The sequence below is a fragment of the Leiobunum rupestre genome, chromosome 7, assembly GCF_980474605.1.
Source record: "Leiobunum rupestre chromosome 7, qqLeiRupe1.1.hap1, whole genome shotgun sequence".
Taxonomy (NCBI): Eukaryota; Metazoa; Arthropoda; class Arachnida; order Opiliones; family Sclerosomatidae; genus Leiobunum; species Leiobunum rupestre.
In genome coordinates this window covers 48,951,568-48,978,875 of record NC_143390.1, presented here as the reverse complement: position 1 = coordinate 48,978,875, position 27,308 = coordinate 48,951,568, and the positions used below count along the sequence as shown (strand labels likewise).

The 27,308-nt window shown below is 37.0% G+C and overlaps 1 protein-coding gene across 2 annotated transcripts in view; it reads left to right on the top strand.

Moving 5' to 3' along the window:
• The window catches only part of LOC149936626 (A-type potassium channel modulatory protein KCNIP1-like), a 264,237-nt gene that overhangs the window by 157,335 nt on the left and 79,594 nt on the right, over positions 1-27,308 (top strand). For both annotated transcript variants that reach the window (XM_090180920.1, XM_090180919.1), the window contains exon 2: positions 14,451-16,010. In XM_090180920.1, the coding sequence (XP_090037046.1) occupies positions 15,701-16,010 (310 nt within the window). In that variant the 5' untranslated portion in view covers positions 14,451-15,700. The remainder of the gene's footprint in view (positions 1-14,450; positions 16,011-27,308) is intronic.

Genomic DNA, 27,308 nt, shown 5'->3' with positions numbered 1-27,308 from the left:
ACTGTCTGAAAAATTTAAATTAAGTAAAAAACGGGACTGAAGCTAGTTCGTTAAAATCAAGTGTATCAGATTTGTAGCCCAGTGTACTCCCAAAAGAGTGCACACCACCGGAGGTCCTCATCATAATGCCCTACGCCAGCGTCCACAGCCAGGACAGGTGACAGAACAGCCAATGCAGCGAGAGAACCCGACCACTGATGGTCTCGCCTTCGACGCGAGCCGCTCAACCCAGCAGAAGGTGCAACAATGGGGCGACGAACCCCTCACTTCGCACACAGCAGTGGGAATAAGAGCTATAGCAACTCCAGCCCAGGGGCGTATTAACCATTAGGCAGAGTAGGCACGTGCCTAGGGCGGCATTTTTCTAGGGGAGTCAAAACTCTAATAAAGCTCCATGGTCCAAGTACTTGGCTTGCCTCTACTTAACTAACCAACCCGTTAGACAATGCCAATAGGCTTCGTGCGTAGTTTAAATTTCGGTCATAAGTCTGCTATTTCTTCACATATTTAGTTGGCGGATATAATGCAGATGGCGCTATATTTCCTAAGCTCGAAGCCTATAGGCGCCTAATGTTTTTGTGCCAAGCGGCGAAAGTGTTAATCCACCCCTGCTCCAGCCGACACCCTACCTACGTAGGTAGAGAGCCATACCCTTCAGAAAGAGCTCCTAAAGGCGAACGACGGGCACACGTTTAATTAATAGAAGATTGAAATTGACGCCATCTAGTACAAATAAACGCGGAAAAATGGAACCTCTGAGGGCTTCACTATTCGATGGAGATCGAAGAAACGGCGGTTGATGAGTGGAAGAGTTGGTCTCCAATCGCGTCGAGAGCCAACTGCAACATGTAGAGTCGAGATGGTGAATGGAAGATGGCTGAAATGAATTATAAAGAGACTCCGTCGTGGCGAGAGGACAGCGGGAGACAAAGGATGAAGCAAACAAACAAGAATGAGAGAATGGCGAGGGAGAGAAGATAATGAACAGTTGCTGATCCCATTAACTGCATTCTGGTCGCGGGTGGGATTAGATTGATCGCGGCCTCCAAGAGGGGAAATTCCGAAGTCTCTCCCTGAGATGTCGATTTTAATTAACAGGCCAGAAATTAATGGTACCGTTTGTTCACGTTTCGATATCGATAACGTATCTGACAGCCGAACAAACGTCCTTGGGGACATTCCACGGGAAGTGGAAACATTTCTAGCTTTAATATCGCCTTCTCAAAGAATATCTTTGACGTTGTATAAAACAAAACATCATAACATAACATAAAGATAATATAACATATATGACTTTGGTACTGCACGACTAGTGTAAAAGTTAGTTCTAGTAATTATTTAGAAAAACAACGGTTTATTATCGTACACTATAAAACTACATAACAGCCAAAATTTGTGAACTGATAACGGGCTTTGTAACTGATTTTTCCGGGAGAAAATACTGCTTGACATAAGTAACATCAAAAGAAAATAGGAGAAGAAAGTCTTGGTCTAGGATTGGTTAGGGTGACAATCTATTTGAGGGTAAAACTATTTTTCAATACTTGTTTACAGGGATTTTATTTCGCCGTGGTAAAAAGTAGTTTGCTTCTATTTGAGGCTTTAGTATCGAATATTAAATTTGTATTTACAAAATTACATTCAGGACCACTTTTCTGACTCGGAATCACAAGCAATTACATAGGGCGCCACACTTTTGAAGGGCCCAGATTCTAAAGGTAGGCTTCGTTATAGTTATTTTAGGAAAAAATTAAGTTCTTCATTGGAGCCCAGTTAGTTTATATTGCTAGTAAATATCGGATTTTACTTAAAACTGCTCAAAGCGCAATAATTGTTATTTTTTGAGTTATCAAACAGACATCAATAAGTATAATAATAATTATACTTCGCATTTTTTAACTCGGTCTTTTCAGATGGTCTACAGCTCTGGGGTGCGTAGTATTTATAATTTACCATACAGGCATCACACAAGCGAGTTTTTTGCTAGGGCAAAATTACTAAGTATTAAAGAAAACTATAAATTTCAATTTCTGACCTTCATATTTTCCCAATTAAAAAATGGTACGAATATATTCTCCCTAAAAATTAAAAATAGAATCACGAGATCCACAGATCTCATTTCAGCTCCCTTTTGTAGAACAGAAAAGAAAATTACGTCCCTTTTTTACACAGGCATAAAGAACTTTAATTTGCTACCTGAGAGCGTAAATGGCTTATATAACAATCTTGCATATTTTAAAAAGTGTGTTATTTTAGTTGCTTGTTTGTCTAAAATTTTGTTAATTTAATAGCCCGGGCTTACAAGTCACACTGTGACTTAGCCCGTTGCGTGTATAATGCTTTTGTTTTTTTTTTCAAAAGGTTTACTAAAATAAATTGAAAATGAATTTGAAATTGTTACCCAGAAGCACACTTTTTTTTTAATATTTAGCAATGGTCACACTAGACCTTAGAACCTAGTTTAATTCGGTTTCATCAAAGATAACATAGTACTTCGTACCCTAGAGAGCTTACTGATTGACGGTTTTGTAACGAAGCGTTTACCCACTTCCGGCACGTGACCTCAGAAAAATCGGCCTCCGTCGGTCGCTGAAGAGCGCTATCTATAGTTAGTTACCATGGCAACTATGAAGCTTGATTTTTCGAAGTGCCGGCAGGTGGTGGGTCAACGCCATAGATATAGGAAACGTATATAAAGGTCTAGATAAAATATTTCAAAGGGAGTGAATACGGAGGTGACAGCTAGCACAAACGCGTAATTTCTGCAGGCTATCCTTATAAGGCGCTATCTATCGGTAAGAAAGCTCGTGCTATCGTCGCGAGAGTCATTGTCTCCTGCTTAAAAATTATACTAAAAGTCACCAACAGATGGTGTCTAAAGACTACGGCCTGCGGAAAGGTCAAACACTTAGTACTAAAATGCTAAGTGAGCTCGCGCTCTTGATCACGTGCCTTCCTCGGTGTCTGCTAGGTGTCAATTCCGTATTTTATGTTAGGCTTAGACGCCCAGAAATTTATCTAGACCTTTATATACATTTCTTATATCTATGGTCAACGCTGCTGAACATGCGCAAGGCAGTTAATTCAAAATTAGGGTACGAGGTCTAAATAGGCTAAATTATCTGTAGTTTTATTGCTAGTTTTGACCAATGAAATGTACAGAAGTACACGTGATTGTAGTGACTGTGGCTTTCCCAAAAGATAACATAAAACTCCGAGGCAGTGTACGAGGTCTAAATTATCCTGTCTTTCACATAGTAGCTAGAATCTGCGGTCATCTCATTTGCTCCACCTATTTACTTTTGATAACATCCTAAGAATTTGCTAGTCGCAATTTTTGGACGCAATTTCGTTTAGTGAAAAACCAACGTCTCGTGAAAAAACTTCTACTTCCAAAATACGTACAATTTAATGGAATTCCCGAGAAATATTTCTTTTCTTCAAATATTGAAAGTAATACGTGTAAAGAAAAGAAAGTATCGTTGATTCTCAGGAGAGAAACAGAACGGCTCAGCTCGAAACAGCGCCCGAAAGAAAAAGCAAATTTAAATTTCAAAATAGCTGACGCTTAAATTTAAAGAAGTCACAGAAAGAAGTATGCGGGGGGTGCCATAAATATATATCACTTTCCCCCTCCTCTGAAAAGGATACGAACGCGGTAAGAAAGTTACGAGGGGGGGGGGGGCTAGCTCATTTCCCCGATAAGAATTAAATTTCCGGCGCAGGCCACTCTCTTGCGTCGACTTTGTTCGAGCGTACGCCAAACCCGACCAAATTCGTTTAGAATTTTTAATGCTCGGTTGAAGTCTTGGCATTCTGGCCGAGCAGGGAGTATTGCCGTATAGCAAACATTCAATAAAGGACCGTGGATTGTTATTATTATTATTATTAGCAACAGTGACGTAATCGGCATAAGTGCGACACGAAATTTTACTTCGTGGCGTTTTTGTGTCTGGCTCAATTGTGACCCGGGTTGGACATAAGGATATCTTTTTAGTAGTCAGCCTGACTAGTAAGTCTCCTACCTTAATTTATTTTAGTAGTCACTGACTACGGTTACATGGAGCTCGGAGCGTCGACGTAAGGAAACGTCGTCGTTTATTTTTCTCGTGTAACCGCACGAATGTCGACGTTCGAAGAGATACGTCGACTTAACGAAAATTACCTCGAACCGTCGATTTAACGCCTTACGTCGACGTTCGGCGCTGCATGTAACCTCTTTACGACGACGTTTCCTTGGCCAGTAGGGATTTTTCCTACCGCATATCCGACTGTTCCGAAATAAATTCGTTTTAATTTGAGTTTTTTTATATTTATTTATATTTATTTATATTTATTTACTATTTATATTTATTTTTATATTTATATAATAATTATATAAATATTATTTTATATACTTAATTTTATTTCCTATTAATTTATAAATAATTTCAAATATTTCGAAACAATTTACTAACTACAAATTGCAATTTATAATTTTTGAAACTTTTTAAATTATACTGAAAATATAATGAACATAAGTTATAATTAATTTATATAATAAATTAATCAACGTATGAAAGATGTCATTTTATATATTATTATTATATGAAATACTTGATATATTTATATTTAAAAATGTATTATTTTATAATTGATTAGCAATAGAAACTTTACTTAAATTTATATACTATTAAAACGCAAGTAAAGCATATTTTTAAGGAGCGCCAAAGTACCCTGTTTTGGAGGGGAAAATCCGTTGTATTTTTTGAAACGACGATCATGTAACCGCTCCCCTTTTCGGAACGTCGACGTTCCCTTACGTTGACGTTCAGAGTCCCATGTAACCGTAGTCACTGACTAGTGGGGGTAAAAAGGGAGGTATAAAAACCAAAAGGACAGTCAAAATTTTGCTTAACTTTATTATCACTTGAGTTACATGATGTGAGTGTTTTTTAAAATAAAATGGAATTGATGAATGATGAATTTATGATACGCCATATTCGCCATTATTTATGAATATTTAGGTTAATTTTTTACTAGTCAAATTGACTAGTGAGCCCCCCCCCCCGATTGATTAATTTTTAGTAGTCAGAGCATTTATTTTAGTACTCAAATGCCGTGACTAGTGCCTTATGTCCAACCTTGATTGTGACTCTATTTAAATATGAAATATTAATAATTATAAAAATTAAAAATATCATATGAAACATATTATATCGATTTACTAACAGAGTGATTGCGTAATCGGAAGTTACGAAACAAGAAACTCGCCACTCCCTTTATTATCCCGGTTAGGTTGATGGCGATAAATAATAGCGAAAATAAGGGAGAAAATCCTTTTACAGGGGCAACGCCATTAGAGGTTGAATTTTAAATACGCGAAGTCTTACCAGGTGGCGCCTGCGGTCTAAAGCGAATTAATTTTATATTATAAGAAACTTTTCTTATTTGTAGTTTTTACATAAAATATTGCTTAAAATAGTGTTACAAGTAGTATTTGTAATAAATCGGTAAGTAAGAATTCCCTCACCACAAAAAGTTTAAAAAAAGCGACATCTAATATACATAAAAACATTAAAATCGAATCTTTAATGTTGATGTCCTGAATGCAATTTGTGGATAGGTTGGTTTGTAAAAAGCCTTGACTAACTAAAGAAACCTGTACGCAAGAAAATGCACGACTTTTGACGGGTTGCGTTCTCCTTGCGTGGGGTGCTGTGTTTGTTGCTCCTAGGTGTGTGGGGTGCTGTGTTTGTTGCTCCTAGGTGTGTGGGGTGCTGTGTTTGTTGCTCCTAGCCAGTGCTACCTAAATGTCACTTTTTTAGAATAAAGTCCATGTCAGTGGCATAAAGTGGCAAATATGGCAAAAAGTGACAAATAGTGACTAATTATCAGTAAATGCATTTAAATGATGTAAATAATATCTTTCAGATATGTAGCATCACTTACGTGTGAGATAATGTTTCAATTTTTCACAAAAGAACCATTCAAAACCTCTTAGAGATATATAGCAGACGAATTCAAACTCAGGAAAAATCGTTAAATAATAGCCAAAAGAAATAACTAGATTGGGCTATAATTGAGTTTCTAGCCCAAAACCTGGCGCCTAATCCAGTATATTTGTCTAAAATAGCGCAAACATATTTTTTCTTTGGTATGTTTATTAAATTTTATTTGCCACTATTTGGCATATTTAGCCAGTAAAAGTATTATTCGCCATGTCGGTATTTACCACTTTTTGCCACATTATTTGACACCTGACATTTAAAATCCAGGATTTTTTATTTTGGATTTCTCATACAAAGTCTATGGGAGGAAAATTCTTGGATTTTGGATTTTTTTCCAAATTTTGTACGGGATTTGGCCAAATGTCCGACCCCTCGCATTTACCCTTCGGAACAATGCTCCTAGCTGAAACCGACCTTGATAGCGCAATTACTCTGAAAACCAGTTCGCTAAATAATTTTTGTTTATTGTCAGACTTATTGCTATTACTTTAGTTAAGTTACTTACGCTATTACGTTAGACCATGAATATATCTAGCGAGATATCTAGCTATGAATATCCAACCCTACGATATAGCCCTTCTATCATGTCGATTTGATTTGGGTGGCAACTTTCGAGACCAGTGACGCGTTTTCAGCCAATCAGGAGACTGAAGGAAATGACGGCATGCTCCTCACTCGGTCGGAGCAGATGTGATTGATCACGTGACTAGATAAGCCCAACCCAAATTTTAGCGGGAGGTTAGAGAGGCTATTGCTATTCTATATTCATAGCTAGATATATTCATGGTTAGACTTAGATTATTATTCTCTTGATAGAATAATTGCGCAACGTTGCCGCGAAATTGTATTTCGCAACTTTCAAAAACCGCTTCTGTCTCCAGCGAAATTCCTAAAATTAATGACCTGTACGAAAACAATTAAAAATGTGAAACGTTTTCCAAAGAAACGCCGAGAGAATGGAGAAATATTTTTGGATTAAAAGAAAGGCTTTATCATATCAAGGAGATTTAAGAACTAGAAAAATATGCGTCTAGCATAACTGGTTTTATCAAAGCTAGACTTTTAATGCCTTTAAACCGGGTTACAACGCGTGGCAAGCCCTTCACGCCACACGAGCTTACAGCTCCCTACACTCACTATAACCTTTAACCCCTACAAGTGTTTATCTTCGAAATAGATTGGCCGTAAACTGAGCGTAAAAATTACAAGCGCTTCTAAGAATTCGTAATTGTAAAATATTTGGTATACTGTTCTAGCCACAAAGAATCTATTTCGGTTACCGAAAACGTACTATTTTTACTTTAACTAAGATGATTCCTACTAACTAAGATGATTCCTACTAACTAAGATGATTCCTACTAACTAAGATGATTCCTACTAACTAAGATGATTCCTACTAACTAAGATGATTCCTACTAACTAAGATGATTCCTACTAACTAAGATGATTCCTACTAACTAAGATGATTCCTACTAACTAAGATGATTCCTACTAACTAAGATGATTCCTACTAACTAAGATGATTCCTACTAACTAAGATGATTCCTACTAACTAAGATGATTCCTACTAACTAAGATGATTCCTACTAACTAAGATGATTCCTACTAACTAAGATGATTCCTACTAACTAAGATGATTCCTACTAACTAAGATGATTCCTACTAACTAAGATGATTCCTACTAACTAAGATGATTCCTACTAACTAAGATGATTCCTACTAACTAAGATGATTCCTACTAACTAAGATGATTCCTACTAACTAAGATGATTCCTACTAACTAAGATGATTCCTACTAACTAAGATGATTCCTACTAACTAAGATGATTCCTACTAACTAAGATGATTCCTACTAACTAAGATGATTCCTACTAACTAAGATGATTCCTACTAACTAAGATGATTCCTACTAACTAAGATGATTCCTACTAACTAAGATGATTCCTACTAACTAAGATGATTCCTACTAACTAAGATGATTCCTACTAACTAAGATGATTCCTACTAACTAAGATGATTCCTACTAACTAAGATGATTCCTACTAACTAAGATGATTCCTACTAACTAAGATGATTCCTACTAACTAAGATGATTCCTACTAACTAAGATGATTCCTACTAACTAAGATGATTCCTACTAACTAAGATGATTCCTACTAACTAAGATGATTCCTACTAACTAAGATGATTCCTACTAACTAAGATGATTCCTACTAACTAAGATGATTCCTACTAACTAAGATGATTCCTACTAACTAAGATGATTCCTACTAACTAAGATGATTCCTACTAACTAAGATGATTCCTACTAACTAAGATGATTCCTACTAACTAAGATGATTCCTACTAACTAAGATGATTCCTACTAACTAAGATGATTCCTACTAACTAAGATGATTCCTACTAACTAAGATGATTCCTACTAACTAAGATGATTCCTACTAACTAAGATGATTCCTACTAACTAAGATGATTCCTACTAACTAAGATGATTCCTACTAACTAAGATGATTCCTACTAACTAAGATGATTCCTACTAACTAAGATGATTCCTACTAACTAAGATGATTCCTACTAACTAAGATGATTCCTACTAACTAAGATGATTCCTACTAACTAAGATGATTCCTACTAACTAAGATGATTCCTACTAACTAAGATGATTCCTACTAACTAAGATGATTCCTACTAACTAAGATGATTCCTACTAACTAAGATGATTCCTACTAACTAAGATGATTCCTACTAACTAAGATGATTCCTACTAACTAAGATGATTCCTACTAACTAAGATGATTCCTACTAACTAAGATGATTCCTACTAACTAAGATGATTCCTACTAACTAAGATGATTCCTACTAACTAAGATGATTCCTACTAACTAAGATGATTCCTACTAACTAAGATGATTCCTACTAACTAAGATGATTCCTACTAACTAAGATGATTCCTACTAACTAAGATGATTCCTACTAACTAAGATGATTCCTACTAACTAAGATGATTCCTACTAACTAAGATGATTCCTACTAACTAAGATGATTCCTACTAACTAAGATGATTCCTACTAACTAAGATGATTCCTACTAACTAAGATGATTCCTACTAACTAAGATGATTCCTACTAACTAAGATGATTCCTACTAACTAAGATGATTCCTACTAACTAAGATGATTCCTACTAACTAAGATGATTCCTACTAACTAAGATGATTCCTACTAACTAAGATGATTCCTACTAACTAAGATGATTCCTACTAACTAAGATGATTCCTACTAACTAAGATGATTCCTACTAACTAAGATGATTCCTACTAACTAAGATGATTCCTACTAACTAAGATGATTCCTACTAACTAAGATGATTCCTACTAACTAAGATGATTCCTACTAACTAAGATGATTCCTACTAACTAAGATGATTCCTACTAACTAAGATGATTCCTACTAACTAAGATGATTCCTACTAACTAAGATGATTCCTACTAACTAAGATGATTCCTACTAACTAAGATGATTCCTACTAACTAAGATGATTCCTACTAACTAAGATGATTCCTACTAACTAAGATGATTCCTACTAACTAAGATGATTCCTACTAACTAAGATGATTCCTACTAACTAAGATGATTCCTACTAACTAAGATGATTCCTACTAACTAAGATGATTCCTACTAACTAAGATGATTCCTACTAACTAAGATGATTCCTACTAACTAAGATGATTCCTACTAACTAAGATGATTCCTACTAACTAAGATGATTCCTACTAACTAAGATGATTCCTACTAACTAAGATGATTCCTACTAACTAAGATGATTCCTACTAACTAAGATGATTCCTACTAACTAAGATGATTCCTACTAACTAAGATGATTCCTACTAACTAAGATGATTCCTACTAACTAAGATGATTCCTACTAACTAAGATGATTCCTACTAACTAAGATGATTCCTACTAACTAAGATGATTCCTACTAACTAAGATGATTCCTACTAACTAAGATCTTCTTTCAAATGGAAATTTTTTATTTCCCAATTGTATAGCGCCATCTAGTATAAGTCGCAAGAACGTTTTTAGAAAAATTATTCGAGAAAACGTGTATAATTATTTATGGTCAATTCAAGTATAATTCAGTTCGTGCAACTAAATTTAACTTGTTTATTAATTTTATAAGTTAATTATCTAATTAATCACAAATATCATAATAATTTGTAGATTCTTAATTATTGTGCCAAAAAATCTTTTAAACGGGTCCGCAGCAGATGGCGTTACGGTTTTAATTTGAATTTCGATTTAACGCTTGTTGCAGCCTACTTCCAGGGGCTAGTAGGCCACACTTGGAAGCTCTCTGGCGCTCTTTTAACTCATCGTAGACAAGTGGGGAAAAAAACAGGCATACTTCTCAACTCACCCCCTACAACTCCTTCAAATTTTTGGCATAACCTTTTGAAACACCCTGCATAAATAACCTTAACGAATGGCTCTTGAAGAGCGATTTGAAACAAAAACGTGCAGTTTTGTATTCCGTATATCACATACTTAACTCTAGCACGCATCGCGAAGAACAAAAGCAAAAAGAGGCGAGACAACGGGCTGAGAAATCCAATCTGATTCCCTTATTATCTCCCTGGTGACCTTGGTCTGTGTTTACTCGCCAATCAATTGCCTCAGGGCCGATGCCTCCGGGCCTTTGTTTCCTTAAGCCGAGCCTTACTCAAGACAGAAGGCGAAAAATGTTATACGACTAATTTTATCCGTCTTAACAATTTCCTTACAATTTATTCCATTAACAATATTGACGTCAATAAATAGAGAAACAGAAATTGCTCAATCTCTAGGCAATTCGTTAGATTTTTCTGGGAAATTTTCGCGTTTTCTCCGAGGAAAACATAACAAAACGTAAAAATTCTGAGAAAACAGAAAAATAATCTGTCATGAAAATAATCCCATTTTTTCTTGTTTATGTCTTTACGCGTCTTTATTTTAGTTTTTAAAATTCGTTTTAAAAAATAACGGATTTAAGAGGATTCTTACAAAGCTAAGACTTGATCAGAAAATTAAATGATTTTTTGTTTTTATTCGTTTTTTACCTCCATCTTTAGCTAAGTTCGCACTACGCGAGATTTTTCATTCAACTTGTCTAACATGTTTTGCTTCACCAACTTAATTGTAAAGTGCAAGAAAATCGTTAATATAAAAGGTTCGTGCACGTATTACAAATTAACGACGCGACAACTGGTTTTTTGCTTCTGATTCACGATAGGTGGCTCTCTGATCTTGATCTAATAAGGTGTTTCGCGAAATTCGTTTTGAAATTAATGAAAAATGTCTCCTCAATTTCCTTTAAATTCTGGAAAATAAAATCCTCGAAAGAAGTTAAAAAAATCGTAATTACTTCCCAAATTTGTTATAATGGAAAAGTGTGCAACGCCATATTTTTTTTGTGAGTCTTCAATCTTGAAACTTTACCGTTGTCTAGGTAACGGAGTCCAGATACGAGATAACCTAGTGGCCAGAATTGGCAATTTAAAATGCCTGAAATAAATTAGAGAATTTTCGCGTTCACGCGCCTTTATAATAACGTAATATAATAACGCAATATTCAATTAGTTGGGTGGACAAAATTTAATTTTAAACCAGTTTTAAAATTATGTGTGGGTTTGTTAATTAACCTCAATTATTACGTAATCGAATTACAAAGCGGCTTACCCTAGAAATGTAAATGATGTCTTATCATAAGCCAATAGGAAAAGGTTCACCCACCTTAAGGAAGCTGAAGGTAGAACGTATTGTTTTAATAGCCAATCAAATCAGATTCAACTTCACCGAATTACGTTATTAGAAGAATCCGCCAATCGTCAGGGAGAGATGACCTCGGCAATTCCTGTTAAATATGCAGGACTTAATAAATGCAGGGTATAAACACAAATCTCTAATTAAGTTATACGTTTAAGTGTGTCAGTTAGACGATATAATCACTGAGAGCTCTGTGGTGTGACCAGGAATTGACGTCATACCTAAAAGAATGAGTGCCTTAAGAACCAATTATAACGCGCTTACTATAACTACGAGCTCGTATTAGATGGAACAATGAGCTCGTATTAGATGTGACGACGAGCTTGTGTTAGATCTGACGATGATCTCGTATTAGATCTGACGACGAGCTCGTATTAGATTTAACAACGAGCTCGTATTAGATGTGACGACGAGCTTGTATTAGATCGGACGATGATTTCGTATTAGGTGTAACAACGAGCTCGTATTAGATGTAACAACGCCCTCGTATTAGATCTGCCGACGAGCTCGTATTAGATGGGACGACGAGCTCGTATTAGATGTAACGACGTGCTCGTATTAGATGGGACGACGAGCTCGTATTAGATGTGATCCTGCACAAAAGTGAAATATAATTATAAACTTCTGGTATAATTTCAATCCCTCAAAAATAATAAATAAATAATCTTGGTATAAGATAGCCTATCAACATTAAATGGTGGGGTTCTCGTAGCAAACTGACAGGGCATATCTTGGGCCTTGGAGCTAATCTCATTCAGGATGTCCTTCTTGATTTAAAAGAGTCGAGGCTCGTGGTTTTTGAAAAGCCGACGAGCAAAGCTTCCTTCAAAAGCAAATTAATTTCCCTTTGACTATTTGCCTTTCTTCGGCGCGTCTTTTTAAGAAATGAAACCACGACTAAAAGAAGGAAAATTTAATATTCATAGCTGCTTGATAAGAAGCGCGCTCGGGGGCTTTGGGGAAAATATCTATGTACTAGGTATTCCTTTTTCTCTGCCGATTAGTTCTGAGGAAGCTTTTTCCATTTCTCTGATGAAGAGAGTTTCGTATTAACTCCAGAAATTTTGCATAAAATCCTCTACTCCCCACTTTCGTTTTACACACGTTCTCGAAATTGAAAAACGCCCACAACGCCACCACGCGGCGCTCCGGAGAAAATTAAAATCGACGCCCAATTCGAAAAGTGAAAGTTCTCGTCTGTTTGATTCATTATTTTAGAAGAATTTAGAGAACTGTTAAAATGTTTCAAATATTTGCAAGTTGAAATCGAGAACCTATTTATGTTACGGAGAATGTATCAATGAGCTTAAAACCCAGTTTAGGTCGGTTTGAATGCCAGTTTTTTTTTCTTCGAATTTCTAACTACTTCTACTTTTAGAAACGACTGTATCGAGAATGATAAAAATAAAATGAGTGTAGTTTTATGCTATTAAAAATTTATAAGTTATTTATAAAAATAAAAACAATGACATAGAATACATACCATGACATTAAAATTAATTAAAATTTAAAATTAATAATTTAATATTTATGTATATTTGTTTTTAGAGATGGCGCTCTAGACCTAAAATCAAGATGGAGCTAAAAATCGTAGCTATATGCTGTATTTTAAAGTTCTACCTGGCGTAAAACGGTTGTTCGTTTAATGGAAACAATATCGACATCTGTAGGAAATTCTGCTTTAAATGTTTTACTAAGAATTTAATAAATATTTGATTAGTTCTGAAGAATTAAATTAATTAATCTTGAATGACCTAAATTACCAGTGCTCTAAAAACACCCTCCAGAAAAGTTATTGCTTTAAGCGTGTGATTAATAATTAAATAATAAAAAGAATAATTAAATAATAATTATTCATAAAATATTCGGCCATTTGTCGTTACACGAAAAATGGTCCACTTTAATGGTGGAAACCAAGAACTAATTAAAGTTAATTAGTTCTTGTGGAAACTGATAGGAATAGATACTAAACTGTTTTTTCTACAAAACAAAATGCCTTCTTGCATATAAAGGTTTTATTTAAGTTCTTCAAAACGGGTATTACAGAATTTCACCAAAAACTATACAACAAAGAAAAGTATTTTAATTTCCGCCGCCAGGTTTAACAGATGCTAGGGATAATTGGTGTTAATTATGGTACCACTGGAATAAACTCTATTGTTATTTACAGAATCAGAAGCAGACTGTACCACTGGCATATACTCTTTCGTTATTTACAGAATCAGCAGCAGACTGTACCACTGGCATATACTCTTTCATTATTTACAGAATTAGAAGCAGACTGTACCACTCGCTTAACCCTTTCGTTATTTACAGAATCAGAAGCAGACTGTACCACTGGCATATACTCTTTCGTTATTTACAGAATCAGCAGCAGACTGTACCACTCGCTTAACTCTATTGTTGTTTGCAGAATCAGAAGCAGACTGTACCACTGGCATATATTCTTTCCTTATTTACACAATCAGCAGCAGACTGTACCAATTATATCTAACAATATAGGTCAAGAGCGAGCAATTAAGCGCAGTTAGAACAGGCCAATTAAGATCGCACATTCGCACGTCCATTTCCTTGTTTTTTCCTCCCCCGAGTATTTTTTCCGTCCAACAAAACGCGAAAACCTAGAAGCCATTTTAATGGTTTCCTTTCCCCAACAGGTGTCTCCGCGCGCCTATCGACACCGCCAGAATGAACGGCAGAATGACGCGATAAGGGCGACCCGTGAGAGAGAGATCCGGGTTCGAGATCAAATTGAAGCCAGCGCGTGTGAGTACTCGACCAGGAATCCGCGGTTTCTTGGGTGGAAGAACAACGGAGCGGATTTTTCATAAAAGTAGACGCGAGGAGGAGGCTCGGATGTTGACCGTCGTCCCGGAGAGAGCGCCACGAGAGGCCGGGGGAGAGTGAGAGCGCGCGTCCTAGCAACGCCCGGAGCGGGTTCCCATGGAAACGAGTTCGAAGGATCGCTCCGGAGACGCCGAAGCAGACGTCATTAAGCGACTGTGACGGGACTGAGAGGTGCTATCGCCGGAATCATTCCTCCGCGAACCCGGATGTTCAGCCCGAAATTATAATTATCTATCACCGAACTCGCGGATTCTGAATAAGGTTTTTGTTTCCAGCCGGTGATTTCGTCAACTCGTCGTCTAAAAATAAATCGCGCATCCGACTTCTAAAGTAGAGAAGAATATATTCTTCAAAAGCGGATAAACAAGCCGCGATAACGGACTAAATATTTTAAAAGCGCGTTTTAACTTCCAGCCAAAGCTCTAACTATAAGGACGACGACCGTAAAAATTTGTGATTTCTGAGCCCAAAAGTGAAACCGACGAGCGTAAACAGACGGATAAAGTTTGTTGTTCTAAGGAATCCCTACACCCGAAAAGAAAAATTTCATCGTCGAACGTCCCGCGGACTTTTGCGCGTAAATCCAACCGAGTCCTTCCGCCGCTAATATCGACCTTCGGCGCGATAAAAACTTTCGTAAATTGTTTATTTTTCGAGGCTTAAAAGAAAGAGGTTTCTTTTTCGACCTTTTTGGTGCGCGTGTGTACTCGCGCGCCATACGCTCGCTTATTTCCAGCGTCGGAAAAAGTAGCATCTGTGGATTATTGTATTTATACTTTGGCGCAACCAGCTTTCACTCGTATCACGGATAAAGCGCGCTCTTAAGAAAGGAATTACATCGCGCAAATATTCCGCGCGTCCGTTCGTGTTTATATTTCATTTTATACATACGGAAGAAGGATTCGGTAATTGAAAATAAAAATTCGATCTAAAGTTCGCAAGTGTGGCGTGGGCATCGCATTCGATTGACGTCACATCCGCAAGCGGCGGATACGGCTCCAATGCGGTCTCAAATAAGAAGCGCCAAAGTTTGGTCGTCTGCAGTTACCCTCTTCGCCCGATGCCGGCTGCCCGCGAGAAACCGGTCGGAGGCGGGGCCGAGCAGACGGGGTCCTACGCCCCCGCGCACAACCAAGCCGCGCCTTCCGCCTCCAGCCAGCAGCGCCACCCCGACGTCTACCAGCGGGACGCGCCCGTGACCTCCAGTTCCCCCGAACCGGAAGACGAGGAAGAAGAGCCCCAGCACTCGCACCATCGCCACCACCGACACCATCGGAACAGCTACGGACGCATGGGCGCCGCGGCGTCCCTGTACAGCTTCACCAGGCGCTTCGTCCGGTTCCTGCGGAAGGCCTGGCAAGGGGAACCAGGTCAGTTACTCCGTACTTCGCGCATGGCCTCAACCCCCGTCCATCCCCTTTTCCTGGTTGATCCCTTTTTTTAGAAACGTTACAAACTCCTTTCTCTATATTGCTATAGAAATAGATGGTGTACATCCTTTACATATAGCTCCTTAGCATGGGTATCTAGAAAACCACCGTTCGTTCTTTTGCCTGTCCAACAAACCACACATCGTCCGTACCTGGTGTTAAACGGGTTGGGACTACACCAACTTTACCACTTAGAAACTGGAAAGTTCCAAATTAAAATAAATTAAAGTTTCGTAATATGTTTTCGCAGTCAACTGTCAATTAATTATATCACAAATTTATAATTATGTTTCGCGTAAGTGTGCCAGTTCCTCGTTCTCCTGATAGCCACTGCAAGAATGACCATACATTTATGGTGGACTTAACAATGTCATTTGACACGTCACAGGGAACGCGTTTAAGTCGCGTATTTTTCACATCACTCCACTCATTGCTATCATTTCGATTAGCTGACACACTTATGGAAAGTATTTATGGATTTACGATTGTAAATAATCAGAAATCTTGGGGTTCCAAGGTCCCTAACACCAGGTAGATTATGAGGCAGTGAGCATGGTGGGACTGTCATCCTTGATACGCTAATTATCTCCACGTTGGGACGATGTTCATGAAACCGTAGTTAGGTTAGTGGTAGAAGTAGGCAATTAGAATCAGAGGCAGTTCATTTTTTACACACACAGATCGGTAAGTGATTTGCCCAACTTCCGTAGATATCAGACCACTTATATCTAACTTTATGATTTGCTGCCATAGAGCGTTGCCTACGTTATTATTAATAATAACGTAGGCCACGAATAGAGTAATTATCATCGTAGAAACGCCTATAGTTTTGTAAAAGTCGACTCTTGCGACATCTTTGTTCAGTTGTCTGTTTCGAAAAATTAGTATATACTTAAAATATTTAATATTTTACGAATTTTTACGAATAAGAGTTTTGGAAGTTGTTATTAATTTTATATATTAATTAATTAATTAATTAATTCTATTTAATATTCTAACTAAATATTAATTTAATAAGAACCTTCATAGCTGTTACTCGTAATTATTTTTAAAAAGTTTATATGTTTTAACTAACATAATTTTATTATTATTTAAATTAAAACATTAAATATTTTACGAATTACTGAGCTTTTACTCCTAATTATTTGTAACTAAATACTAAATACTAATTTACGAAACACTTTCAAAGCTTATAACAATATTCAGTTAAAATTTCAAATGTGCCTTTAAAGTTTACATTAACGGACAAATGATGGCGCCACCACAATGTATGCACCTTGTTAAGGTAGCGTAACGAGTCCCTTTCGATGTAATTGGTCTGAGCTCAGTTACCTCTCATATAATGTGACAGAAAAATTCCGAACCAATCTATATGTGGCGAAAAAAGAACTGTCTGTGCACACTGGGACTTTCAATTTTCGATGTGTCGATGTATTATGGTAGCAGAGCATGCATAGATACGAAGGATGGATTTATGCTTAGTAAGGCATTTTTTATAAATCAATATTTCAATATTGGAATCCACGTATTTCCACAATCCAAGCACAACGTGTCCCCCCCCCCTGAAAATATGTACCCCCCTTCAATCCCTGTATATATTGACGTGGTTTTTTTTATATCAGTGGCGTTTACCAATTTATTTGTATTAACAGGAACGTATTTAGGTTATTGAGAGCGTACGAGTCTACCTTCTAAGTCCCCTTGCATGAGTCTCTCTCTCTCTCTTTCAAACAATCAAAACTCTACATTTTCCAAATTGTATCTCGCCATCTAGTATCTTTCGTAAATACGTTTATAATTGGTTTTGGAAAAGTACAATTTAAATGTTAATTTACAAAATTAAATTAAATATTTAATTTTGTTAATTCATAACTAGAAAAATAGTCTTGATGTCATGAAAAATATTTTAAAACATGTCCCTAACAGATGGTATTACTGTTTCAAATTAAATTGATATTTTTAGTCTAACCTAAGTATCGTACTTCCGTTTTATGTAAACTCTAACGTTCTCAGTAACTTAAATTAGATCTTGATATATGAAATAGCAAAGATACCTTACGCTGCATACGGGCCCGAGGGAAGAACACAAAAGAGACAGCTAGCAGAAGACCCACATGGTTTGAAAGCGCTACGTATCTATCGGTGACCAAAATTAATATTTGGAAAATATTTTATGGATGCGCTACGTAATAGCGCCATCTATCGGTGTTCAAAATTTGTATTTATTAAAAGAACGCGGTAGGTTAGGCCTAATAATGTTGATAGCCCTATAGTAACGTTTAATTTTTGGCTTTTGATGGAAAGATGGCTATAACGTAGCGCATCATGAAAATACGCGTTGTCTGCTAGCTGCCACTTCCGTATCAGTACCTCGTAAATTGTGGATCTACGCTATTTCATATATCTATGCTTGATATACGTATCTACAGGGCGTTTGAATTATCACTATTAGGCTGTTTATCTACAATTAAATTAAGAAATCCAGATAAAATATTCGAATTGTAATTGTCTATGTTACCGGATCAACATTCAATGTGGGTTCTAGTTCTCGGGTCGGATTTACCCTGGTCTCTGACGAGAGGCTATACCGGACACCCAGCTGTTTCACTTTTTATTGGCTCATTTGAATCGTCTGCTTCATTTCACAAATCATCGTACATTTAGTGACTCGAGCCTTCGTGCTATATTTCACGAAAGAGAGTTGGGCAAAACTCGGAGTGAAATTGTCCGAGTAATTTTAAACTCACTCGCAAAAAAAAACTCCACTCGTAAGAATTGAGTTTTCAGTTTTTCGTCACACACCGAGTGAGCTCGCGGGAAAAAAGTGAATATAGTCAAGGTCAGCTCTTTCACTCTAGAATTTGATAACTACTAAAAGAAAGCCGGAAATTTCAATTTAAATTTATTTTAATGAGAGCGTGGTGCCATCTATTAACGGCAACGGAAGCTAAAATTCAAAATAATCAAATGATAACGTCGTCAGAGAACCATTGTTGAGTGTTATAATTTAGCAAATTAAACTCTACTTAAAGAACTTCAAGCTAAATTATATATCCCAAATCCAAAATCTTAAATAAGATGTTTAATGCCGTGGTTGCTATAATGGAGTTTCGCGGGTGGGCGTCAAGGACCTTAGGCCAAAGACGTTGGATAATAATCAGCTAGGCTAATACCCAAGGCACCACCTTAGGCCCAAGTCATTATTCGTCTACGTCAAATTGTCAACACATTTTTATGCGATTAAGGAAAGTGTTTTCGGTATGTGAAAATTGGTTTGATATGGCCAAATGCCAAATAGAATACTAGGTGGTTTCTTTTCGCCTGTTCTCGGACTAAAAGTGTACTCTTTTTACCCTAAAACGTTTTATTCACCTGTTCCGGGGATGAGAATTACTCCGCCCTAAAACGTTTTATTCGCCTGCTCCGGGGATGAGAATAAGAGTGAAATTGGTGACCTTGACTTATCTTACTCTTTGGCCAAGAGTGAACTCATCGAGTGACGAAAAGCCAGAGTGGGGAAGAGTTAAAGGCCTAGTATTTCTTCTGGCTGTCACAATTGAAATTATTTTACCCTCGATGCTTCGTCTAGCATTTACGCTTCCCGCAAAACATGTTTTTGGAGATGGTCGAGCGGCCTGCCTGCTTTGCGATCGTGACAATTTCTGCCTGCCAGTTAGCACCCGCTGATTTTCGCCTATAATTCCTTCGACCTGTCACTCAACGCCAGACAGTTGACCATCGTTATACGACCTCCTTAGCGTTAGAATCATGTCTAAATAACTACAATATAGATTTTACATTTACTAACTGGTGTCACTCTGACAAAACGTCAGTAAAACTAGGCGATTTTTCTTCAGTGAGACTGTGAGAGTGAAACTCTAAAAATCAAATCAAATCAATTTTATTTAGTAAATAAAATTGATTTGATTTGAAATCACTAACGATTTTTTCCTATGTCTGTGAACCGTTCTCGAGTTAGGCGCAAAATGTCTGTTAATGAATTATAATTATAATTATTAATTATTAATAAAATTATTGTTGATTATGGTACATATCACGTACTCTTACTGTTTCACCCGTCACAAAAGTTTATTTTGAAAGTCTTAATCAAGCAATGACATTGGCAGCTCTGAGAGAAGTTTGGTAACATTTTCTGAAGCTTGTAAGAATATTTTAAGAGCTAAAAATTCATCAACAAACAGTACGATTTTGGCAATTAAAAATTCCTCAGCGGCTACTCTTTATTTCTGCCCTATAATATTATTGGGTAAAGAAGGAGACATGACTTCGCCAATTTTGTCTGGACAATACTACTTTGAAATCAAAGTGAATATAGTAACTCTGAAATATACCATTTAACATGGCACCATACCACAATTTCCATCGTGTTTAGATATAATGTGGTCGGTACGGCAACCCCCCCGATGAGGAATATACACTACTCTATCAAAATCAGCTTAAAATTGGAATGTAGTATTGTCCAGACAAAGGTTTCGTCATCGTTTGTCCTACTAGACAATAATATTGTAGGGCAGAAGTAAAGAACTTTTATAAACAATGAGACAATAGACCCTTTTATAAAATCCGCGAAACCCTTGGCAAAGACTTTAAGACTACTGCTGTAGGACTGGAAACTTTAATTTTTCTTTGTTTGAATAATTTTTCCTTATGTTCAGTCCTTATTTGTACTAGACATATTAAATTTATTTAGTTATTTTATATCGACCAGCCAACCCGTGTTGCATGTTTGCCAGATGAAAGATTATAACGAAAATTCCGGCCAAAACTTCAGCCTCTCTATATACCAAAGTAAACCACCACATAAGTAATATTTTATAGAATGGTCTAAATATATTATTTAATGTTAATAAAATAGTAAAATATTTTAACTCTCAAAATTAATTTTCAAGCTACAGATAATGTTAGCTGAACTAGGGCTCGGCGTTCAGATAAGAAATTTCTTTTTTTATCCATATCCGAAAATTATCCGAATAAAAACTTATTTGTTGCATATTAAATCGTATAATAGTCGCGAATATTATCCACAAATAAACAGTTAATCGAATTTTTTATGATTAATTGAAATTTTGGCGGTTAATTTATCCGTTACCCCGAGCTCTAAGCTGAACTACTATTGAATACCAACGAGAAGCACATTAAGGGGAATATAACCTCGGGTATTGGGTGTGGTTAACCAACGTTTGCCGCTCTGACCGCTCGTGCCTTAGGCTTTAAAAATGTTTGGCGCCACTTTACACGGAAATTTGAAAAATTGAAGGGGTCTTCCGTAAAGATTGCTTAGCGGGTTATATTCCCTTTAAAGATAACATTGAAAATGACAGTAAAGGAATAAAATTACGTTAAATATTGCTGAATAATATATTTAAAGTCGTTTTGCCATAATCTGAACCATCATAAATCACAAAATAATTTATTATATATTATTAACCAAATAATTTTAAATGGGTATAAACCTTAAGTTTGTTAACGTTGTCACTAAGCTCGTCGAGGCATCGTAAATATCTTAACTATACAAAACACTAGACTAACTAAATATGCGACGGCTTTTTAAATGAAGCAGCCAATAGAAAGTGTACCAGCGTGTGTGGTATAGGCTCTCGTGGTCAAAGTGCCTAGGGCTTACCAGTGGCGGATACCAAAAAACTCAAGGGGGGGGGCGCTAAAAGACATTGAGCTATGGGTGTAATAACAAATCATCAAGTAACATGCAAAGCTTAAGCGTCAAGGCGGGGGGGGGGGGGGCTTACAGAACAGTTATTAGGACCAACGATGAAGGTTAGGAAAAACTGTACCTCGTTTTTAAAACTAAATTCAGATTAAAATGTGCTTTGGGACCTGCTAGTCCATTTCTACAATGATCCATACGTTTATCATGGTAACGTATTACGTAATGGCATAAGTAAATGAAATACAGACTTTTTCCTTACGCGTTTCCCTTGGATATGCGTTTTGGTTACGATTCTACGAGACAGTCGAAGCCAAGGCCTTACTTTCGCCACCTAGCGTCTTTATTTCCTAATAGACTGGGACGTAAAAATACCCAAAATTCCGTGGTGCAATCTTTAGTAGGAAAAGAAAATGCAGCTTGTCAGCTTCGATTTAATTATACTCGAAATCAGTACAACCTGCCATCTGGGAGCAACAAACACAGCACCCCACACAAGGAGAACGCAACCCGTCAAAAGTCGTGCATTTTCTTGTGTACAGTTTTCATTGGTTAGAAGGGGGAAATTAGGAAATTGTTTTCCCCCTTTCCCTAAAACGTTCAGCGTAAAGGTTCGTCCAATGAAATTTGTACACAACACTGCGTTAGCGTGTTTAAAGGCTAGCTGCGTTCTCCTTGCGTTTGTTGCTCCTAGCTGCCAGCACTAGCAACTAGACGAACTCATCGCTCTGAATGAGTATTAGATTAAAGTTATCTTTAAAATATTGTCTTTAAAAAATGAACTACAAAGTTTTAAATGGTTTGTAAAACAATTAATATTTTAATAATAATATTTTCCAATATACCATTAAATTATAAATATTTATATTATTATTATATTTAAATTACATTAAATATAAATTAAAAGATTATGTAACCAACGACTAACAATTGGACAGAAAAAGTTTGTGTCCCTCTAAAATGAAAAGTTCATAAGTTGTAGCAAAAATAGTTGAATGTTAACTGATTATCTCGTGATTCACCGAAGAAAAACCACGCCCCCGCAGTCGCGGGCTATCTGAATTACGCCCTAATATTCTCAGTTAACGTTAATTAATTCTTGGTAATAGCTATCTGCGTGGTCTTTTTTTTAAAAAATTACAATTTACTCAGTTTCGATAAAAATCGCTTTGTATAAAGAGTTTAGATTTTCTGGAAAATGAAACGCAGTAGCAAACTTAGAAATGCGATTTATAAAAAATATATTTGAAGAACTGAGTAAATAGTGTATTTAGTTGGAGGTATTTGTATTAGTTACGGAAAACTCATGAGGCGATTTGGATTTAATTAAAATTTATTTAACAAAATGAAAATTAAAAACAAACATTTTAAAACGTGATGTTTGAATCAACGTCCGACACTACGTTTCGGGTCTTACAAGATCCTTTGTCAAGTGTGAAGATTTAGTCGAAAACATGCTTATTTATAGATTTTTTACATTAGGTATAATGACGTCATATTTCTACAATTTATTACAAGAGAGGTTATATGATTATTTTTTATTTAGGTAAATGTAGTTGGAGGGACAATGAGACAATTTTCGATATCCCATATCGGGGAAATTTCGCCCTCTTTATCTAAATTTAAGTTTCCGAATTTTTGTATCAGGATTTTTTAATTAAATCCAAATCGCCTCATGAGTTTTCCGTAACTAATACAAATACCTCCATTATTACTACACCATGACAAAAATCAGTAACTCTATTAGTGTATTTAGTTATTATTAACAAAACCTACTTTAATCCATTCGAAGCGAAAAATAAAATGAAGATTGAAGGGTATTAGTTTCGGCTCTTTAAGCGACTTTAACGAGGCGCGCAGTGGAAGAAAATCCAACGGAAGCTGTAACTCCTGGGCCAACTGATCAAGTTATTCAAGACGTTAATTTCAGATATCTGAAGGTAATCAAATAGTCAGTTGATATTCCCCTCACCTAGCAGTCTGATTTCAAATTGTTTCCTGATCAGTTATCAGACTTATCCGAGTGGGCTGATGAATGGTTGTACTTTCGCCTCGCAGCAAGAGGAGCTGGGTTTTATTCCCGAATGTGGCACTGGGTGAATATTTGGAAGCCTCCTATCGCGCTGAGTTTTAGAGATGAGTCGGGCCGGCTAGTTTTAAAGCTCGACCCGACCAGATCCGTTTAAAAAATACCAAATTGAAACCCGACCCGACCCGACCCGTCCCGGCCCGCCTTAACTATTCATTTAGAAAACCCGACCCAAACCGGCCCACCTTAACTATTCATTTTGAAATCCCGACCCGAACCGGCCCGCCTAAATTATTCATTTTGAAAACCCGACCCGACCCGTCCCGCCAAAGATGAAACCTGACCCGGCCCGGCCCGATAATTTTTTTTTAATTTTAAAACCGACCCGAACAGGCCCAATAAAATTGAAACCCGGCCCGACTCGAAAAACTTGTACTTTTTATGCTTATAGTATACGCTTGTACTAAATGCTAGATCAGCCTCCCAGATTCAAATTGTGTCACTAGATGGCGCTTGGACCACTTTGAGAAACGGTTTAAAATTAGTGAACGTGCCCAGAGTATGATTAACACGTGATAATGATTCAGTTCTGTATGTACAGTGGCGTAGCGAGGGGGGGGCGGAGGGGCGGACCGCCCCGGGCGCCACCATTAGGAGGGCGGCAAAATTGCCCCTTTTTACAAGGAGGATTTTGGCGCGTTCATCCCTTCTACTTCGCCTCTCTTCCTATCCTCCTTGGAATTATGATTCCGCCCCGGGCGACAATGGCCCACGCTAGGCCACTGTGTATGTAGAGATTTGATGTTGCGAATAAATAAAAACTTGAAGGCCGGATCACTAATATGTAAAAATGCCGACCCGTTAAAAAAAAAGTCTGACTCAGCCCGGCCTGGAAAAAAAAATTATAAAATTAAACCCGACCCGAGCCGCCGAAAACTTCGATATCGAAAACCCGGGCTCGGTTCGGGTCGGTAAGCCTGGCTTTAGCGAGTTCAAAACTCAACTCTATTGAGCTTGATTATTGATAGTTCGCTGTTCACTTGTTAATTGCGTTTTCACTATCGTTCTTCGGTTTCCCCTTCCCATAAAAACTTGTAGAGGTTAACGGTAATAGTGAGTGCAGGGAGCTGTTGGCTCACGTGGCTTGAAAGGCGTGCCACCACCCTCCTAAGCGTTGTAGCCCGGCCACCTGGGATAAAGGCATAACTTGGGCCTAAGATGGTGCTATGGTTATTGAGAATTCAGATTACATTAGGGTTCAAAATATCTAGTTTGCATATTGAACACTATCAACTAACCTAATAACATCTAAGCATATATTCAGATAAGTCCATATCTGATTAATCGTGAGTATTAATTCGTTTAACGACCTTGCCACTTTACAGACTTTGCACTTTAGCTCGTGAAAAATATAACGTTTTAATTTATGTAAACAAATTCGTGACGTATTCTAGAAAACAGGATTGCCACGCTCTTTTAATAGTAGACGAGAAGTGGAATTTATAACGAATGGCAGTGTTACTTTAAATTGGAATTTTAAGAAAATATTTTGTATTAAAATTGTACATATTTAATAATAATGATAATCAGCTAGGCTAATACCCAAGGCACCACCTTAGGCCTAAGTCATCAAGCGACTTTTAAAGCCATTAATTCAGGTGGCCGGGTTACAATGCGTAGGAGGGTGGTGGCAAGCCCTACATGCCACGCGAGCCAACAGCTCCCTACACTAACTATTACCGTTAACCTCTTCAAGTTTTTATGGAAGGGGAAACCGAAGAACAGAGCCATTAAAATTTTAAGTACAAATGTATTTGACCTAACTCTAAATCTAATATAAACTTTGTTTGGCGATGACTTTTGAAAATATAGTGCCGTAATGTTGGTTATCTTAGATATATCCTATAAACAAAAACCTAATCACTGAACAACAGGAATTTATATATGTATGCACTTGGAATGACCATGATGATTCTCATAGAAACGGGTGTGGTTTACAACCGAGATTTTGGTTCGCGACGGTGGCCAGTCAATGATTTTGAAAATAAGCGTTGCGTCTTATTTCGACGTAGTGTAAGCCATGCCCTTTCCTCTAGACACTCATTCGCAGCACGGTGCCAATGGATCCTAAGACATGTCCTCAAGGTCATTCAAAATCTGGAGAACCCTTGGGCCTAGAGACTCCGTTTCAATTAGAAAGGTGTGCGCCATCGCAATAAAAATGTCCAAGAGATCATGCTTAGGTTACTTGAGATAATGATAGGGCTGCGCGAGTAGTGGTTTTTGGCAATCGAGTCGGGTATCGAGTACGAAATTTTGTTTCATCGAGTATTCGAGTCGACTCGAGTAATCGAGTACTTGATTAAGGGGAAATTTTCTCTTATTCGAGTCAAGTAATTCAGAAAAAACCTCGAGAAATATTTTTAACGAATCGGGTTATCGAGTACTTAATTACGAGCTGGTTTTATTCGAGTAATTAGGAAATTAAATTTCAAATGAGTATAAACTAACTTTCAATGCGGAAAAATATTCCTTTAATTTAAATGAACCACAGTTTCTACAACTTTAGTAACCTTATAGTGACTAGCCTAATTATAGTAATTAATAGTAAAATATCAATACAATATACATTTTTTAATTTATGAATGTACCGTCTGTCCGTATATTGGTTAGGAAGTTTAAGACTCCTGAGTTCTAACGCCGGCCGACATCCGAACTCGTGAAGAAACATCAAAGTGACACTCCAAACCAAAACCAAAACTTCATAAAATGGTTTTTCAAGAAAAACCGCGCAGGCGCACTACGTATTAAAAAACGTTATCCACCCACAAGGTCATTCAAAGTATTTGTTGTTTGTACGTCTTGTAATTACCGTTTATTATTGGAACCCCAAAAAGTTGCCAAAACCCCTCTTTGAACTTAGAGTACCCGACTATGTGATTTTTTGCTACTCGATAATCGACGAGTATTCTCCAATTACTTATTCGAGGTCGATTTCAAGTCCTCAAAAAATGCCGAGTAATCAATGATGTTCGAGTACTCGCCAGTCCTAGATAATGAATACAATTTGAAATCAGAACTTGATCTGACCTATTAAATACCTTCAGATAGAGTTGTTAATTTTCCGGAAAAATAAAATGCGGAAAAAGTTCCAGAAAACTTTCCGCAAATAGGAAAAATAAAAGATTGAAACCTAAATTACTGTTTAAGGGTTTTTAACTTTTTAATGTTTTTATCGATATAAAATGTCTAATAACAGTAAACATACTACAAAACATTCGTAGTGTTACATTGTTAATCAGTTTAAACTAGTCTAGAGGTTTAGTTTTACTTTTAGATTCTAAAATATGAGGTGAAAATTCCGCTTTATTTAAATTTGCAAACAATATTAGACTAATCAAGGATCCTATACGTTAGAAGGATAGGTAGCCCGCCGGCCAGCTTGTGTTTTCACAACGCCGGCAGCACCGTCGATATTAAGAGAGCCTCTAAACGTTGGACGTCTTGTTTTTATTCCCTCAAG